The sequence below is a fragment of the Ochotona curzoniae genome, unplaced genomic scaffold, assembly GCF_017591425.1.
Source record: "Ochotona curzoniae isolate NIBS_2020 unplaced genomic scaffold, NIBS_Ocur_1.0 contig_2754, whole genome shotgun sequence".
Classification (NCBI taxonomy): domain Eukaryota; kingdom Metazoa; phylum Chordata; class Mammalia; order Lagomorpha; family Ochotonidae; genus Ochotona; species Ochotona curzoniae.
The window spans coordinates 19,876,435-19,896,440 of record NW_024465582.1 but is presented as its reverse complement, the minus strand read 5'-3'; the positions used below and the strand labels follow the sequence as shown (position 1 = coordinate 19,896,440).

Sequence of the window (20,006 nt, the reverse complement as noted above, 5' to 3'; positions counted from 1 at the left end):
ACATAAGATGAAGGATGCATGCATTATTGCAATTTGCTGAAATGACCTCATATTTAACTAACTCAAGCCAATGGGTCAACACATGAAAAAGAAGTCTTCCAGTGCCCTTACTAACCAGCCTGGAGGGTACATCACAAACTGTGAGGGCAAGATGTCCTATTTTTCAATAGTGAGAGATGCCAATGCATTATATATTAGAATTAAGATGAAAACCCAAGCAGAATATCATGACTTTATATTGACAGTGTCTGCTATCATATGATTCATGCACACTTAAGCACCCTCATAGCATACAAAATTAGCTTCTCTTTATCTGGGATGAGATCTTTTCTTTAAAAGCTTTGCATTCAATTCTCTCAGTTTTTAAGAGTATGGAAATTAAGCCCCATGAGATTCTACTAAGCAAAGCTTTCAGAATATACTTGCTACAAACTTCCCTTTGAAGAAAGGCGGAGCTATTTTTGCTAGTTCAGAGTTCATTTTTTTAAAAAAGAAGCAAGTATTTACACACTGAAATGGCCCTCATGGGACTAAAGGGAAATCTGTACAAATCTGTGATTTGTTCAAATGGAAGCTCCTCCCATATTATTGGAGATTATAGGATCAAGACTTCAGGCCAGTGAGTTCTGACCACACAGTAATGGGGCAATTTTTTTCATCAGACTCAGACACACAGGAAGCTTCAAGTGTGTGTCTTCCACAGCCGTTAGCAGCAGGTTGAGGCTAGCCAAGAGGAATGAGTCATATGACTGTAGACAAAGTCGCCAGTGCTATTTTTCCATTTCACGTGCCCCGTGGAAGGAAAATAGCCGAAAAACAGACCCCTTTGGAATGCTAGCTTTTTCACCCTCCGTATTAGCACTGGTTATCAGCACAACTCCAATACTTTAATTTTCTCTCATTTCAGCTTAGTGAAATGTGTCAAAACTTCCCTGAAGTTTGAAAATTCTCAGTTAATTTATCCTATATAATTGCAGAGTCAGATTTAATTCCCTTATGGCTTTTGTTTAAAATGATCGCAGTTGAAGGGAATAAGATGTTCAGTTAACAGAAGACTTGGGGACATGTGCTCATGGAGACTTTAAACTGTTCAGCATTCTTTGCCTTGTTGTACTTTTACTTGCTGCGGCAGTTATAATCTCATTTAATTTTCTTGTATGACTTGCTTTGGTTCAAAATTAACAGTCACATTCCCCGAACTTGGTCAGTCTTTAATCAAACACAAAAGTTTACTGTACTTTCACTTGATCTTACCCTCTGGGGAGTGTATGGTTCTGAAGAGCTCAGACTTGGCCCCTGACTTCAAGAAAATGGTCAAAATGTAATGCTCGGAGAGGACGTAGGAGGCGTACCAGGTCAAATCACCATTGCCACTGGCATGCACGCTGCGTAACACCTCACATTTATTGAATGTGCCTAACGGGGCCGGAGCTCTGCAGGAATGATCTCACATAAACTTTATGACAGTCTGGGTATTACAATCGTCATTTGAGGATGAGGTTTAGCAGAATGGTAACTTGCCTAAAATCACAGACAAAAGCAATACGCACTTTGATGTTTGCCTTGGCTGGGTTATCCCTTGGGTTGGTGGAATTCAGCGGCAGAGAGATGCTAAAAGACGCAGGCTTACAAGATGGGGAGATGGCATGCTAAACTTGGGTCTGAGGCTAGTGCCGCAGGTCTTGTCCTTCTGCAGGTCTGGCTGGTCACATCTCACCAGAGGGGATGGCAGGCTGTCAGAGCTTCCACTGCCAGCGGGAGCACGTGCAGCTCACCTAGGAAAGCAACAGGCTCCGCGGGGGGTCCCTACAGCGCCAGAAAACGCCTGGCCAACGCTCATCCGTGAGGGAGGGGAAAAGGGACATCCATGTCCCCTGAGTTGACGGGCTGTTCCAGCGGCCTGAGCGGCAAGTGCACGCCAACACAGTTACTTCTAAGAGCCCGAGACTCGGGCCCTTCCCGCGCCCCACCTGCGCTGCGCGGACCCTCCATTCCGGTCCCCGGGCCCCTCCCAGGCCGGCTTCTCGAAGACGCCCACAGCCAGCAGTGGGCGGCGGGCGCGCGGCGCGGGAGGCCCCGGAACGTCACCGACGTGCAGTCGAGCCTCCAGCCCGCCCCCAGCGCGCCTTCCCTCTCGCTCCTTTTTCCGTGACGTTGAGCCGGCCCACGGCAACAGACACTCGCACCCTCAGTCGCGCGCTCCAACCCGCCGTTTCCTCCCGCAGCCCGCCCTGAAGATGGCGGCTCTCAAACTCCTCTCCTTCGGGCCGCGGCTCTGCGCCTCCGCCCGAAGCCCCTGGGCCAAGGTAAAATGTGGCAAAGACCAAGACCACGCGCGGGAATGCATCCCCGTTTGAGCCCGGGAACTGGCACCCGTGGCACGCTGCGTCAGGCACCGGGATGAGCCGCCGCCCCCGGAGATGACCTCCCTTGCGCGGTTCTGCATCCTCGCCGGATGGGGCGAGATGCGGTGAAGGCGTGCTCCGGACCAGGCTGGAAGGGGCGGGAGGACGCCTGCTCGCCGGCGGCCCTGGCACGCTCCCGCGCCGCTCGGGCGGCGTCCGTCTGGGGAAAAGGGTGCTGGCGGCCCTGACTGGGTGAGGGCGCCAGTTTGAGAGGAGACAGTGAAGGCGGCAGAGGGTCGATAGTCACGCGGGGAGTGGACATCTCGTGGCACCGGCACCCCTGTGGAGGCCCAGACCCCGGAGCGGGTCGGCCTGGGCTGGGCGCGCTCTTTGCCAAGGGGGCGGCTGCTGGGCATGCCTCTCCCATCCTCTCCTGCCCTATATGGCAGTGCGGCGCCGCGGCGGTGGGAGACGGAACCCGGACTGGAGCGCTCGCCCCGGCGTCTGCTTGGCGCGGCGTTGAAGCCGGCCGCCTTCTGGTCGGGCTCTCCAAACTTCGCTGACCAAGGGCGTTAGACGTTTCCGCCTTCCAAGCCTTCTGGGCTCTGGCTTAGGGGCTTTCCTTTGAAAACCTCATTCTGCCCTTTCTGCCAGGTGTCCACTAAGTGGTATCCAGAGAAACTGTCCGGATTAGAGTGGATTGTAGTTCCATGTGGTTTTTGCCCAATGTGCTGTTCCTGCCTGTGAGTCCAAGTCTGGACTAGTCGGCCAGGTCCAGGAGGGGAGCTTATCTCAGAACCCCGAGAGGCTTAGAGGAGCAAGTAAAACGTGTTCCTTGGTAGCTTATTAAATAATCGTTCTGGGCTTGGTTGTATGCCATGGGTATGGAGCAGGCACACCGTGCGTAACTCTGCTGTTCACTGCCCCCTCCCCCCTCCCCCGCTGCATCCAGTCTGCATCCGGGAGTGGGGGGCGGGTTAGTTCTAGGGAATGACTGGGACGTGGACTGTTTTATTCCTATGAGCGGTTTAGAAAGCCTTTGGGTCCCTGCAAGTGGCTTTAGATATATAGGAGTAAAACGTTACTAAAAGGGAACTTGACCTTCATTCAGACTGCTGCGGTGCTTAAACTCAGTTATATCAGGACACAGTGATACCCTTGAGCCAAGGTCAGGAGCATTCCTGCTTTTGGCAGATGCGTGTTTGCAGAAGGGTAATTGACTTACTCCTGTAGTCTCACCTTGAGTGTAATCATTAAACCGTTTCCCATTCCGGCAGCCTTCTTCCTGGATGGATGAGCTATAAATGATGGGTTTTTACCGTCTCTCCTTGAAAGTTCTAATCAGGGTTTGAGCTGTCGGTTTGGTTGTCACAGATCCAACTCCTGCTTTCTAGAATGCTGCCTGGGTTGAAAGCATTCGGTGCCCTGACTAGTTCTTTGTCATTGAAGTCCTCACTTCCGGCTCCTGTTGCACTGTAACATAGATGTATATCAGTATTTCCTTCAACCTTACACACTCCATGGCAGGAGCAGAAGTTTAGCAAGTTTAATGCGTGGAGGAAGGAACGCTGTAGGAAGTCTTACAGTAAACTTGAAAGCTTGTCTGCTTTTTGTATCCAACAGGTAAAATGAGATAACTGGTTTTTCAAAAACTTAAACAGTTTATGATATGCAAACTCCGTGTCTCTTCAACTGGAGAACGGTGCCAGAGTTGCTGGAAGTCTCATGAGGCAGCAGGCTCTGCCCGCCCCTGCCTGGGGCCCCCTGCTTTTCATTAATTAGCTTCAGATGTGGTTGATGCTGTTGGTGTGAGCATGGCGCTTTCAAAACCAGCTGGTTAGATAGGAGTTAAACTAGGCCATCTGAGGGTATCTGCTTCATTACTACGTTCATGGGAAGCATTCAACATTGTATTCATAATAAAAATTAGTGGGGAAAAATTATAGAACTGCAATTAAAAGGTCATTTATTTTTCTTCTTTTAAACCGTTTGTCTTTGGTTATATCTCTGTCCAACCCTGGAGCATCCCTAGCTGTTTTTCTGCTGGAGTTTACTGGGGAGTTCACCTGTGTGTCATTCTGCACTTACGGCTCTCTCTGCCTCAGGAAGGTCTGATGGTAGAGTGGCTTTCCTTTCCCTTGTTTTGTTGTTGTTTTTGTTTTTTTTTTTCCCCATTGTGGTTGATAGCACCTGGAGCTACTCGGCGAGAAAGCTGGGACCCTTGGAAAGGTCCTCGCTGCCTTTCTCTGCTCCGCTTGATCAGCCGTTGTGCTCACACCTCTTTCTAAAGTGTCCCCCAGTGCTGTCTCTAACAGTTGTCTGTTTCTTCCCTGTAACTTCCGGATTGACAATTGCGTTTTACTTTTTGTAATTATTTTTCTGACTCTAATCCTTGCTCATTTTGTAAGTTTCATTGTAGCATGGTCCCTGCTTTTTTTTTTTTTAAACACCAGGCTTAAAAAAAAAAAGGCTGTTTTTAAAAAAGGTATTAGTTTTTTTAGGTGTACTATACTAAAAAAGGTATAGTTGGAACAAAATACAGCAAATGAGAGGAAGAAGAAGGAAAGAGTTTCCTGGGCAGGTTTCTGATTCAGGCAGCTCTGTTGGAAAAGTTGTTCCTTTATCATTGGAGAATGAAACAAATTCTGCGGTGTACTCTAAGCCTTTTATAGCCTGCCTCTCCAGCCCCGCCTCACTGAAGTCTGATTCCACCCCTCCCTGACCTTCACATCTTTGTGCTTTCCAGGCACCGCCCCCCAGGGCTGCAGCTCCCTGGTCTTGAATGTGCCACCTCCCCATGTCCCCCCTCCCGCCCAGCAGTGTTTTAACCCTTCGTAAACTTCTCAGGCTTTCTCCTCTGCTGGAAGGAATGAGCTGCTCCTACAGCCGTTTCTTCAGAGCACTGAACTCCAGGGTTGGAACAGAACATACACATTTCGTCAAAAACAGGACGCCCCCATGGCTGTAGAGACCCACTCAGCTCAGTAATGACACGAGGCCCTTGGCATTTATTTATGGCCTAAGTGCATAACTGGCACTGTTGCCTTCAGTGTTTGGTTCAAGGTGAACATTCCAGCTTTGTTAGACATTGGTCTCCTGCCCGACAGCCGAAACATTTCAGCACGTAGTCTCTCCTCTTGACAACCATATCATATTCTTTGCAGGTCTGTAAGTGTGTGTAACCATCATCTTTTTTTTTTTTCATTTTATTTTTAATTTGATACAATTTCATAGACTCTGGGATTTCCTTACCCTTCCCCAACCCCCTCCCCCAACTGATTTCCCCCCATATTATTACAACAGTATAGTCCTTCATAAGCAGTCATAAGCGCATCATTGTGCCATTCGGTGTACCCTGACACTGTGGGTACAGACAATGACAGACAGTCCAGCATCCTATTGTCAAGACATATCCAACAGTTTCATTGGGAGTCCGTCTCTGATGTGGAAGTGGAGATGCACACTGCATTGTATTTTCACATCTGGATATGGTAGTCTCTACTACACAGTTAGTGTATATTCCATTAAATGAAAAGCCATGAAACAAAATCAACAACAGGAATAAAGTTAAAAAATCTACAACACCATAGAGTTAAATAACATACTACTGAATAACCAGTGTGTCGATGAAGAAATGAAAAAAAAACCTTCTTCGAGAAAATAATGTTATTATATTATGAGTCAGTTAACAATTTAATAAGAGCAAAGCCTTGGGACCCTGCACCCGCATGGGAGACTCGGAAGAAGCGCCTGCCTCCTGGCTCCGGATCAGCTCAGCTCCAGCCGTTGCGGCCACTTGGGGAGTCAATCAGCAAATGGAAGATCCTCATCTCTATCTCTCCCTCTCTGTAAATCTGCCTTTGCAATAAAAAGAAATAAATCTTTTAAAAGAAAAAGAGAAAAGAAACTGTTTTGAAAAAAATGAAAATAAAAAATGTCAACACCTATGAGTTGCAGCAAAAACAGTATTGAAAGGGTTATTGGGCCTGGCGGCGTGGCCTAGCAGCTAAAGTCCTCGCCTTGAACACGCCCCGGGATCCCATATGGGCGCCGGTTCTAATCCCTGCAGCTCCACTTCCCACCCAGCTCCCTGCCTGTGGCCTGGGAAAGCAGTCGAGGATGGCCCAAAGCTTTGGGACCCTGCACCCCTGTGGGAGACCTTGAAGAGGCTCCTGGATCCTGGCTTTGGATCAGCATAGCGTCGGCCGTTGCGCTCACTTGGGGAGTGAATCATCGGACGGAAGATCTTCCTCTCTGTCTCTCCTCCTCTCTGTATATCTGACTTTCCAATAAATAAATAAATCTTAAAAAAAAGAAAAAAGAAAGGGTTATTGGTCTTAGAATTTGTGTGAAGGTTGCTTTATATCAGAACACATGTATTTGTTCTTGCGGGATTGATTTATTTCACTGAGCATAATGGTCTCTAGTTGGACCATCTAGTTGGAAATGGTATAATCTTATTCTTTGTAATGGCTGAATAGTATTCCACAGATACCCCAGTTTCTTTATCCACTCCTCTCTGTGTATCCTGCTAAGGTAACCGTCTTCACCTGCCTCCATCCACATTGGCCCGCTTCTGTTGGGCAGATATTGATGCTGAAGTGAGCCGTGTCATTTTGTTAAGGTTTGGATCTCATTTGTGCTGGAAGTTTGGCAGTGCTGAGAGGTGGTGGAATCTCTTTTAGGTTTTCTTAGTGAAAGATGATTAGTTCTTTGTGAACCTTCTTCTTGTAGGGGATGAGTACAATTGCTGGATTCTGGTTCATTCCTGCGATGGTGGGTTGTGAGGACAAAACCAGGCAGGTCTGGTCGTGGCTTCTCTCTGGCTGTCTCAGTGTGGCCATTCATTCCCTTTCTTCTTGCGTCTCGAGTCGTGACGTGGTCCTGGGGACCCTTCCCCTGAGGCTGGAGAGATGGGCCTGCTTCTTGATGAAATGTCAACCTCCCAGGCTGTGAGTTACGCCAGGCTGCTTTTCTGTAAGAAGTAACCAGCCTCAGGTATTTTGAAATAGCAACAGGTGATTTATCTAACTCTAAGGTGATGAGATAAATGGGAGTGGACTGTGCCATTCTGCGTCATTAAGATTATTTAACAGTAGAAGATGAGTATGCTTTGTGGGTTTTCATGGAGAGACCATTTTAAATGCTTTTTCAGTAAGTTCTGGAATGTTGAATTGCAGAAAGAGAAAAATTAAGGTAGAAGAAGTAATGGTGAAAATGACCAGAATGGCTTAGACAGGGGTGAGATAAAATCTAGACTTCAGAGATAAAGATTTTGAAGAGGAGGACAAGGGTGAAGATACAAAGGATTTTTAAAAAGGGGAAATATTTTAAGTGGCAAAAAGCTGTGTCCTGCAAGAATTTTGATTATTTCTTGCATTTCAGTAATCAATCATTATTCCCTCAGTTGTAGGGGCAGAAAGCAGTAGCAGCACTAAAACGGAGTCTAAAGGTGGGGGAGTTAAACACGAAGTGACGTGGTTTGTGGATGTACGCACGTGAGAGGGAAGGAGTCCCCAGGAGACATGGCAAGGCTGTACCTTCCACTATTCTTCATTCTTCCGGATAGCTCTGCAGACTTGAGGTTTATTTATTTTGGTAGCAGCTGGTGAAGGTTGCCCCATAACTGGCGGAGGTTGGAGCCCTGCTACCCGGAACAGATGGCAGAGTTCTGGCGGGCCCGGAGGCAGCGAGACCACCGCCACACCGATGACAGGCCGAAGTGACCCCCGCTTCAGCTTCCGTGTCAAGAGGGATTTCAAAGCCCCTTGCACCTCTCTTCCTGGCTCTTCTTCCGCTGCAGCCCACTCTTTCACATCCGTCCGTCTGCTACACCGCGAAGGGAATCCGGTGGCCGCGGTTTCCTGGAATAAAGGCCATCTCAATTCATTTTATTTATTCGGCTGAGGTATTCTTTCCCTGGGGGTCGGGGAATGTTACAGCTGCTACATAGGCCTGTTCTCATCAAAGTTTTTATATAAAATCATTTAGAATATTAATTTGTTTTCATTTTTATTAAAAATGACAGATGGACAGAGATCGCCCATTTGCTGATTTATCTGCAACAGCTGAGACTGGCCCAGACCAAAGCCAGGAACGTGCGGGTTTCCCACACAGGCAGGCCAGATCCAACCACTTGACTCACTGCCTGCAGCTGCTGAGGAGTGCGTTAGTAGAAGCTGGATTACAAGTAGAAGTTGTGTCAGAACCCTGGTACTTCCGTATGGGATGCTGGTGTTCCCAGTGGCAGCTTGCCTGCTGTTCCACAGTGCTCGCACCAGTATTGAAAATATGTTCAAAGAGAGAAGTCAACTTATGAACATCCAGAGGCTCTCCTTGGAATCCAGCTATCTAGGAGAAAAAAAGTAAATGTTATCAGAGAAATACTTTTCTCCAGCTGCCTATTTTTAGAAAGTGTTGGCAATGTACAGATCTGTTTTTTTTTTTAAGGATTTATTTATTTTCACTGGAAAGTCAGATAACAGAGAGGAAGAGAGAAGGAGAAGGTCCTGAAGTGACCACAGACCCAGAGCTGAGCCAGTCCAAAGCCAGGAGCCAGGAGCCTCTTCCAGGTCTCCCACGCAGGTGCAGGGTCCCAAGGCTTTGGCCTGTCCTCGACAGCTTTCCCAGGCCGCAAGCAGGGAGCTCTATGGGAAGTGGGGCTGCCAGGATTAGAACCGGCAACCATATGGGACCCTGGGGCATGCAAGGTAAGGACGTTAGCCACTAGGCGACCGCACCGGATCCTGCACAGATATTTCTTTACTCAGAGTTTGGGAGTATGGGTCTTGAAGGTGGCCTTGGGAGGAAAGGTGGCTAAGAGAACAAATGCATAGGTTCCTTTTAGGCCTTGGGCCTTGATGAGCAGCTGTGGCTCAGGTGGCCCTCGGCTTCCTGCTGCTGTTCGGTCTCCTTTCTGGGTTCAGGCTGCTGCCTTTCCATGCAGTCTTGATCTGGTAGATGACTTGGTTGAGTTTGGTATCCGTGTATTGTTCTTCTAGGATGTTTGCCTAACTTTAGAAGCCTTCTCTTCATTTATTCAGGCTATCAAACTTTTACTTTCTAAGATTAAATATGTGGTTGTGTATGTTTATTTAAGAAAAGATGTTTCCTTGCTAGAAGAAAAGGATGGCTCTTTGTCCTTCAGGCCCTTCCGTTTCTCTCTTTGCCTGTACTTATTTGCTATGGTTTAGCCACTGTGGCCAAACCTCCCCACTGAACTTGGCCAAGGTTGAAATCTAAAGGGACAGAAATCATTTGTGTAATTGCTTCCTTTTCAACATTGTTGACATGTTCTGTGGAAGGAGATTTTCGAGGAAGAAAAGAAAGGTGGGGTTGCCTGTGTGCCGTTCCTTTGAGCAGGGCCATTTGAGTGTGTCTGGCGTACTGTCTCGGGCAGAGGATGTGAGCCTCGGGTGGGGCTCGTTAAGGTGGCATGTGTCAGAATCCCTTTGCCATTCCAGCCTGCTCTCTGTAGACGGGCTATAAAATGAGAATATAGGCAAGGCAAAGTTGAGCAGGAGTGATGGAATGCACTTTCCTCCTGTGGCTGCATTGTGGGTAAAGCACAAAAAGCGACCGCGTTGGCAGTTGCTCACGAGTGTTCGCTAGGCAATTGATTTGACATCAAACAATACCCTGGGGTAAGGCTAGCTTCCTCGTAGACGGTAGTCTGCCACTTCAAGTGTCATAGGGAGACGAGTTGTTTTGTGTCCTGTTCTTTAGTTTTCCGTTCAGGAGACATTTTGTGGCTAATACTGGCTGACAGACTCAATGATGTAGACATTTGTAGCTTTAACCACATCGTATTTGATCTCCTAGAGGGCAGCCAGTCATCCTATGTTAGTGCTAACTCTGCCGGAGTAAATAGCAGAGAACCTGGCACATGGTCAGTTCTTAGGTATTGAATGGACGGTGAGGTTACTGTCAGAGTGATACTTCATGCCACGGTGAGTGTAACTTTGAACTTTGGGTGGTTGTCGCTTTTGTAATAGGAAACACTGATCCTAAAGGGACGCTGGTGATCGTGCATGGGTGGAGAATGCTCATCCCTCTTCTAAGAAGGAGTCAGGTGAAGTCCCACTCTTTTGAAGTTGGGATAATGCCATGAACACAGAGAATAAAATGGTGATTATCAAGGATTGGGGCGTGGGCAGTTGGAAAGGTATTGTTTGAAGGACACAGTATTTCTGATAGAAGGAATACGAGAAATCCATGCATCGCAGTGACTGCGGGTACTGACACTTACTGAATATGAGAAAATTGCTGAGCAGATCTTCATTGTACTCACCATAAAACAATAGTAAGTCAGGTAACAAATATGTTAAATAGCTTGATCCAGTTATTCCACAATAATCAAAACATCGTATTGTACACTATAGATATAATATATAATTGTCATCAGTCTGGAAAAAGACAAGGATAGTGAAATGATCATAAAGAGAATAGGTCACTGTATATGCAAGGTAAATGTGTGTCTTCAAATGATTATTCACTGACTATTTTTTCACATTTGTCAGGGTTGTGTTTGCTACTTTTCCACCAGTAGTCATCGCCATACCAAATTTTACACAGATGCGGTAGAAGCTGTGAAGGACATCCCTGATGGAGCGACAGTTCTGGTTGGTGGTGAGTGTTAACACGGCTCTCCTTTTTATGGTAATATTCTTAAAGCAGAGAAATCATGGTGGCAAAACTCAGATCAGAAACATCAATTATTTTATCTAGTCTTCCTCACTTTGTTAGAAAGATTTATTTTCCATTTGAGAGTCAAATTTACGCACACACAGAAAGAGAAAGAGAGAGAGAGAGAGACACAGAGAGAGAAAGCTTCCATCTGCTGGTTCACTGATTGGCTCCCCCAGTGGGCTCAGTGGTCAGCACTGAGCTGATCCATAGCCAGGAGTCAGGAACTGCTTCTTGGTCTCTCACTTGGGTACAGGGCCCAACTCCTTGGACCACCTTCCACTTCTTTCCCAGGCCAGAGGCAGGAGCTGGATCGGCAATGGAACAGTCATAGCTCAGACTGGTCCCCATTTGGGTTGCTGGTGCTGCAGGCAGAATGTCAGGCTGCCATGCCACTATGCTGATCCCTAATATAATCTTTATTTAGTTACTATTCTTATTTGTAGTTATTTGTTACACATTGTTATCTCTGATTTTATTACAACATTTTGTTTCTGAGAACTATATTGATCTCATTGGCTTATATCTGGTCACCTCTTTTTATAATCTTTCAGTGATGGAGAGCTCATAGTCATTTCTCTGTTGTTACAAGATTCATATTGTATTGCTTCTTTTCATTGGGAGTATCTCTGAGACCTGCTGCCTGATACACATCTGCCTTGTTGCCTGGAGCAGGTGTTGAACACAGCCGTGAGGATGGCTGAGTCATGTTTCCGGGTACCTGAGTTTGCTTTCCTTTGTGAACTTCAGACTCCACCTTACCGTCAGTACAGGCTTTGGAAACTAGCCAGGGTGTCTCAAGTAACTGTGTTCCCTGAGACCTGGATGGCGTCCGTGGGTCCTGGCCCTGGCCCTACTCCATCCCATCCTTGGCTGCTGTGGGCAGCAGTGGAGCGAACCAGTAGACAGGAACGCATGCTCTCTCTTCGCTCTCACATTCTGTCCGTGCCTCTCAAAAAAAGTGAAAGAAAACAAACAAAATTAAGAAAATAATTAATCAAAATCAGAAAAATTACACAAAAACGCAGCTTGCTGCCAGATTCTTATAAATGAGATCAAGGCTTATTTGTAGGAGGATCACTCTATTGGTCCATTCAGTCACTCAACCGATGAGTCACTGACCGTTCGTCTTAGTTCCAGCAGTATTTGAGGAATTGTGGAAGATGTAAAGAAAGGTTACTAGCTGAAGTTTCTAGTTCTACAAAGTCTACTCGGGTAAAATTTAAGACAGAAATATTTGAAAAAAAAAAACTTGAAATGATCGAGTCTGAAGGAGGCTTCTTCTCTGATATGTGGCTAAGGGCATCCGAGCAATGTATAGCCATGTAAACTGTACTTGGCTTCACACATGTGATTCAAAGACTCGATAGTGACGTCTGGTGCTTTGTAATGATGGACAAGATTTGGCTCCAGCTATTAGGCCATTTGCCGAGTTGGTGAGATAGATCTGTGTATTTTACTTGCTAGATCTAGTAATATCCTTTGTAGTTTTTTTTTTTTTTTTCTTTCCTATTAAAAAATATACCACCTGCGTTTTCACACGTTGTCTGCCTGTTGGCTCGTTCCAGGCTTTGGGCTCTGTGGAATTCCAGAGAATCTTATAGGAGCTTTACTGAAGACTGGAGTGAAAGGGTTAACCGCAGTCAGCAACAATGCCGGGTGAGTGTGCCTCTTCAGTCCGCTGGCTTGAAAGAAATGGCAGTTCTTGATCACGTCTGAGAGCTTATCAGTTCAGTGGAGATTTCCCCTGCTTGTATGTCGTGTGTCCATGCAGCCAAAGATAGTGTTGGACAAGGTCATGAGTGGAATTTGCATCTGCTTCAATATTTGTGGTACTGTCGTTCCTCATTAGAAGTAATGTAGATTTGCTTCATCTCCGATAAAGATGTAAATTAAGATCTTAAAGTAGGATCGTATATATTAATCTGATATGCTTTTATTTTTTGTTAAAATTATTGTCAAAGCTAGAAAATATATTTTAAAATGGAATCACATTAAATTTTTAATTTTATTTATTTTGAAATATTTCTTTGAAAGGTAAAGTTAAAGGCAAAGAGGGAAAGACACAGAGAAAATGAGCGAGAGAGAGAATGAGAGAGAAAGGACTTCCATTGCTGGTTCACTTCCCAAATGGCCTTAACTGCTGGGGCTGAGCCAAGCCAAAACCAGGAGCTTCATCCGCATCTACCACAGGAGTCCGAGGGTCCAGGGACCAGGGCCATCCTTGGCTGCTTCCCCAGGCAGATCAGGAGGGGACTGGATTGGGTGTGGAGTAGTCAGTACTTACATTGGTACTTAAATGGGATGCTGGTGTCTCAGGTGGCAGCTTAACTCACTGCACCACAACACTGGCCCCATATTTTTCAAATTTAGAGATCTTCTTTTATTTCTTTGTTATTACAGATTATATTTATCTTTTAAAAATATTTATTTCTTTATTTTACTTGAAAGTCAGAAGGAGAGACAGAGAGAGATCTTCCATCCATTGTTTCACTTTCCAAAAGGCCTCAGTGACCAGAACTGAACTGATCCAAAGCCAGGAACTAGAAGCATCTTCTGGCTCTTTCATTTAGGTCAAGGGGCCCAAGGCTTTGGGTCATCCTCTGCTACTTTCCCACGCCATTAGCAGGAAATGGAGCAGCTAGGACTAGAACTAGTGTCCATTTGGGATGCTGGCACTGCAGGCAGAGGGTTACCCTGCTATGCTCCTGCACCTGCCCTTAGGTCATTATTTATAAATCAAGATGGACATCTGTTTGAAATCTGTTTATTTTTGGCTATGCCATTATGTGAGCTGATACATAAAGTGTAGCATTAGTCACACATATGCCGCTGCTTCCAAAGGAAGTAGCCAGCACTTAAGACAATGGCTTTGCATATCAAAGTGGTCAGCAAGAAGCCATTATTTAATAATACCATGCACCATAATGTACATTTAGCTACGCTGGGAAAAATGATCTGTACACCAAGTGCAGAATCACCTGCTTTCTTCATTGATCTTGTCCCTTTCTGAGTTTTTTTAGAGCTTTTATACTGAATCCGCAGGGACTGTCTACTGCAGTGTATGCCTTCTCTTTGGATCACATACCTGTCCTGGCGGTTACACTGGGTTCACGTGCCCTTCTGTGTTGAGTCTGTGAGTCTGAGTCACAATGTTATAGTTGGACGGGACTGTTGAGATCGTTGGTCCCAGTTCCTTATTTACCCAAGGAACTTCTTCCTCATAAAAAGAGATGTAGCTTGTTCAGCATAATAACGTGTCGTGTCTTCCACACTTTTCCTGCCCTTAGATCTGATTTTGTACTTACTATAAGTATTTTTTTAAAAAAAGATCTATTTATTTGAAACTCAGAATTACAGAAAATGGGGGGAAGATGGATACACACAGAGAGACAGGTCTTCTGTCCACTGGCTCGCAGCTCAGGTAGCCACAGCAGCCAAGTCTGGGCCAGGCCAGCTTCATCTGGATTGGTTACCTGGCAGGGGCTCACACACTTGGCCCCTCCTCCCTGGCCTTTCCCAGGCCATCAGCAGGGAGCTGGATTGAATGCGAACCGCACCCATGGGGGATGCTGGCATCACAAACAGCACCTTTGCCCCATATGCCTCAACATCAGCCCCACTTTTTTCTTTTTTAAAATATTTACTTTAAAGGGAGAGACAGATCTTTCATTTGCTAGTTCATTTCCCACATGGCTGCAGTGGCTAGAGCTGGGTCCGGCTGGATCCAGGAGCCAGGATCACCACCTGATCTCCCATGGGGGTGGCAGGAGCCAAAGCCTGTGAGCCATCGTCTAACGTTTTCCCAGACACATTAGCAGGGAGCTGTATTTGAAGCAGAGTAGATGGTTCTCGAAGGAGAGCTCCTATGGGATGTTGATGTTGCAGGCAAAGGCTTAGCCTGCTGAGCTGTAACACCAGCCCCTAAAAAGACTTTCAATGCTCTATACTACGTTTAAATTTTCAGGTCGCTCCATAAATGGTGCAGATCAGTGTGTAGTCATGCGCTTACTAGTAACAGCGTACATTCTGAGAAACTCATCATCAGGCTGCTGCACTGTCGCGTGAACACTGTAGATGACACTGACGTAAACTAAAGTGGGCATGACATCACTCCGCAAGGCCGTCTTATGGGACCACCGTGGGATGTGTGGTCTGGTAAAGTGTGACTGTTGTTGATGCTGAGTTAAGAAGACCTTTGCAAACCCTCACTGGCAGATCAGTCTCTTGCAAAGAAAGAAGTAAATTCTGGAACTCTGTAGGAATTAGAGTCTTGTTTAGGCCACTGAAGCTAAATTAATAAGGGAGATAAGGGAGCTGTGGCCTCATAGGAGAACTACTGACATGGTTTGATTCATTAGGGGCACGGAGAAAATTTGAAGTTAAATATAGTAACTGTTTTCTCTCCAGAATAAAGGACTTTTTTCTTTGGAAGGGTGTGCTTACATTGGAAGTGCTTCAAAGTACCTGAGGATCAGTTTTTATTTGTTAATTTATAATAATTGGTAAGAGCTATTATGATACACCACTTGTCTTACTATGAAATATGGGTTAATGAGATAAATTTCCCTTTGGGATCACACAATTGAATTAGTAGTTTGCGATGTGCTCATCAAGAAGGTTTTAACAACTAAGAATGTGCTTTTCCTTGATTTTTGAAGGACATTGGTAAGTTAGAAACCAGAGGTTCATAATAAACTACACATCAGCCTATTAAACTGATAGCCAGTGGGGGAGTAAGTGTGCCATGTTGGTCATGTTCATTTTCTAAGGACTAGATTACACTGCTACAAAGGTGGGAGTAGGTGACTCCAGGTGCAGTCCCACTTCTGTGAAGAAGGCTAATAAATACTAATTGGTAAAATGCATCTGTCTCAACTGGTGGCTAGTCCACCAGTAGTAGTTGGGTATAGGAGTATTTTTTTTTCCTTAGGTCCTAGTGGGTAATTTGTCACCAAATAAAATGACTGGTACTACAGTAGTGACTTGAATGTGGAGAAAATGGCAAGGAGGCCCTTCACTCTGGTTTTGTCTTTTCTGTTGAGGCACCTGCAGTTCAGAAGGACCTGGTGCCCACAGGCTACTTTGAGCGATCAAGATCATTGCCCGAGGCTGGGCTATTTTCTTTGAGACAGTGAGCTTTGTTTCAGGATGTGTATCTGAATTTATGTGCCCAACTTGTGAAAGACCTTATTTAGCTCAGTAAGTGTCATAAATTAACCTTATATTCAAATATAGTGTTTTCTTTGGCTCCCTTTGATATTATAAGAGTGACTAGAAACTGCATAATTGAGAGCTAAGTATGTCTAAAATGAGAAGTATATAAAAAAGAAATATAGGTAGACAAATTATTATAACTTCATTAAAAAAAAAAGATTTATTTATTTGAAAGGCAGAGTTAGAGATAGGGAGGGAGAGACAGAGAGAGGAAGGCTTTCCATCCATTGGTTCAATTCCTGAATGGCCAGCGGCTGGGGCTTGGCTGGACCGGAGCCAGGGACCAGGAGCTTCTTCTAGGTCTCCCATGTGTGTGCAGGGGCCTCCACACCTGGACCATCCTTCTCTGCTTTACCCAGGCCCGTGAGCAAAGAGCTGGATAGGGAGTGGAACTGCCAGGACTGTGCTGGCACCCACATGCCAGCTTTACAGATAACAGCTTTACCTGTTAGTCCACAATATTGACCCTGGAACTTGATGTTCATTGGAGTTTTATTTTTTCAAAAATTGTCAATTACTGAGATTTTAGCAAATGGAAGGATTTATAGAACATTGATGTCTTGTGTACCATACCTGTTTGTTTTACATTCATGTTTTTCTTTAATGAATTCTTGGCTATAGACTTAACAAATAAAACAGTTAAAACATGCTTATTGTGCTGTAGGACAAGATCAAAATTCTATTGAAAAAATGGGTGGCGTTCTGCTGGCACTGTTCAGTGGCCTGTTAAACCACTGCCTGCAACTCCAGCATCCCATTTGAGCATGGGTTAGAGTCCAGCTCTTTCTATTGTGCTTGGCAAAGCATCAGAAGATAGCCCAAGTGCTTAGACCCCTGCTGCTCACGCGGAAGGTTCATGTGAAGCACCTGCCCCTAGGCCCAGCCCGCTAGGGAATGAATCAGCAGGTGGAAGATCTCTCTATCAGTAAATTGGCCTATCACATAAATACATAAGTCTTTTTAAAAAGCTACAAGATAGTTTAATGAATGTTTCTGTATTAGAAACATGTTTCTTTATTTTGTTTGTATTGTGTACTCTTAAAGGTAAGGATCTTGCTTTACACATTTTTTTAAAAAGGATCTATTTATTTCAAAGGCAGAGATCTAGAGAAGAGGTGGTGGTGGTAGAGAGAGATTGAGATACAATCCATCCACTGATTCACTCCCCCAGTAGCTGTGATGGCCAGGACTGGGCCAGGCTGAAGTCAGGAACAAGGAGTTTCATTAGGGTCTCCCACCCAGTTGCTGAGGTCCCAAGTATTTGGGCCATCTTCTACTACCTTCCCAGGCAGATAGCAGTGAGCTGGTTTGGAAATGGGGCAACAGGAACTTGAACTTGCGCTGTTATGGGATGCCAGTGTTACAGGCAATGGTTTAACTCACTGTATCGCAACCCCGGCTCTTTACTCATTTTTACTATGAAAATAATATAATGGACATGCATGTTTGTTCCATTTGTGAGTTGGAAAGTATATGACAAGAAACACACTCTTTTTTATAAGCTGGTTCCACCTTTTGTATCTGGGTTGGTCGGTTGTTGTGTTAAGCATCTTGTGTACTATCTGCCTTGCCATGCCAGCTTTCTATTCTGAGGACAAAGCAAAAGCCAAATATGCAAGAAGTCCCAGAGCCAAGATCAACAAATACAGATAGGTGAACCTCAGATCCTGCCAAGTCGAATGCTGCATGGATTGAAAAAGCAAATAGAGATACCTGAAAAGAAATGATTTGAAAAATTCCCAACTCGATGACCGACCAGCTATATTCTGGTTGCTCATAATGCCATACGCACTTAGAGGGAGCTTCAGATATTTAAAGCTCCGGAAGGCAAATTGGACTGCCCACTGTGGTGGAAGATCAGGTTGATGAATTTAGTAAGACTCTGGAGGATCTCAGTGGTACTCTGACGGAGGAGTGGTCATGCAGTTTCCTGAAGGAATCTACCCTCTTTGAGGGAAAGAACCAGAAGGGATAAATAGGGCTGCACAGTCTCCACCAGTCCTAGCACTGAGGGACGAAGAGCGGAAACTCTTACTGATATCTGGAAGATAGTTCTAGGGAGAGGGACCGTCACTCATCGGGAAAAGAGCCGGAGGAATAGAAAGCCTGGAGTCACTGTCCCTTTCCCCTCCACCCCAGGTTTCCTGGTGATGCTCCCATTGGCTGAACCCAACCATAAATAGGCTGAACTCAGTTTGATGCCAGCTGCCGGAAGAGCCTTTGCTTTAGCCATGCCAGGCCCAGATCTGGCTGGAGTTCGGAGAGTGGATCCAGAGAGGAAGACTAGAAATACTCACCCCAGTAACTTGGTAGTGTGTATTTAAAAGGAGCTGGTGACAAGGGACAAAGTGGAATTGAACAATACATTCATTTAATATTTGTTCAACAAATATTTGTGGGTGACTCGCATTGCAGTGCAACTGGCTAATCCTCCCCTTGCAAGTGCCAGGATCCTGGATGCTGCTCCATTTTCCATCCAGCTCTCTGCGTGGGGCCTAGGAAAGCAGCAGAGGATGGCTCAAGTCATTGGGCCCCTTCACCTGTGTGGGAGACCCGGAAGGAGCTTTTGGCTTCTAGTTTCAGATCAGCTCAGCTCTGGTCATTGCAGCTGTTTGGGGAGTGAGCCAGCAGATGGAAGATCTTTCAGTTTCTCCTTTCTGTAGTTATGCCTTTTCAGTAGAAATAAATCTTAAAAAAAAAAGTCTAAATATTTGTGTACTAATCTCCATGTACTGTAGCATCTGCAAGTCCTCGGGGGGCATAGCAGTGAACATGGACCTCAGATTTTAGTAGCCAGAGGCAGACAATAAGAGTCAACTTATCAAATCAGTCCAGTGTCCAGTATGTTGGAAAGTCACATGTGTCATGGGAAACAGAAGAGAAAAGGGAGATTGTGAGTCTGAAAGAGGAGGGTCGGGTTCCGGGATTCAGTAGGGTGATCCAGAAGGAGATCTGTTAGGCCTGAAGAAAGTCGGGGAGTGACTGCAGCTGTTGGGGGAGAGCGTGTCTCAGAGAAAGGCTAGGGTGGCCACAGTGGAATCTGCTTGGGGCATTGGAGATGCACCGTGAGGACGCCTGCAGAAGCAGAGAAGTAAGCCGGGAACAGAGTGGAGTGAATTGAGGCTGGAGATGCAGGATGGCGCCCGAGTGCATGGCGCCTTATCGGTTGCTCAAGAGACCCTGGCTTTTGCTCTAAATCAGTGTGTAATCTTTGCAGGGCCTGGAACAGAACAGTGACATGTTTTACTTTATGTCCACGGAGCTTCCTTCGGCTGGCATGCTGTACAAACAGTAGCAAGAGCAGGGAGCATCAGTGACCAGGCAGGAATGGGTATAGGGTACAGAGGGGGCAATGAGAAGCGGCCTCCTGCTGCAGGGGCTTTCAGGGTAGTCGGAGTGTCCCGTGAATTGCGGAGTGTGAGTGAAGTGAAAGGTCACTCTGCTAGTGTTATCCTGAGCATCTGTGAGCTCGGCAGGGGAGGTGGAAGGGCTGCAAGAAGGGAAGATTTAGAGAGCTAGAATTGTTAACCTCAAGGACTGGGGGCTCATCAAGGAGGAGCAGATTATAGGAAAACAAAAACAACAAACCTAGAAGGCCTTGGGAGTACCAGCAAACACCTGGGTGGGATGAAAATAAGAAATCTATGAATTTTATGATTTTTTGGAAAAAGAATCTTTAGTGATTTGGAGACCTCTTGTGGACTAAAAGTATATTGTTAGCCTCCATGGAATTCTCCGCATATCTCAAAAGTACACTCC

General features: G+C 45.7%; 1 protein-coding gene across 6 annotated transcripts in view; it reads left to right on the top strand.

Annotated features, from left to right (window-relative positions):
- Nucleotides 1-2,152: 2,152 nt before the first annotated feature.
- Nucleotides 2,153-20,006, top strand: part of OXCT1 (3-oxoacid CoA-transferase 1) — a 122,461-nt gene continuing 104,607 nt past the window's right edge. For 2 of the 6 annotated variants that reach the window (XM_040977498.1, XM_040977496.1), the window contains exons 1-3: nt 2,154-2,306; nt 10,865-10,973; nt 12,599-12,689. In XM_040977498.1, the coding sequence (XP_040833432.1) occupies nt 2,238-2,306; nt 10,865-10,973; nt 12,599-12,689 (269 nt within the window). In that variant the 5' untranslated portion in view covers nt 2,154-2,237. Of the gene's footprint in view, nt 2,307-2,612; nt 2,878-8,986; nt 9,002-10,862; nt 10,974-12,598; nt 12,690-20,006 lie in introns of those variants that run through there. The other 4 variants (XM_040977497.1, XM_040977499.1, XM_040977495.1 and 1 more) reach the window with 4 other exon arrangements.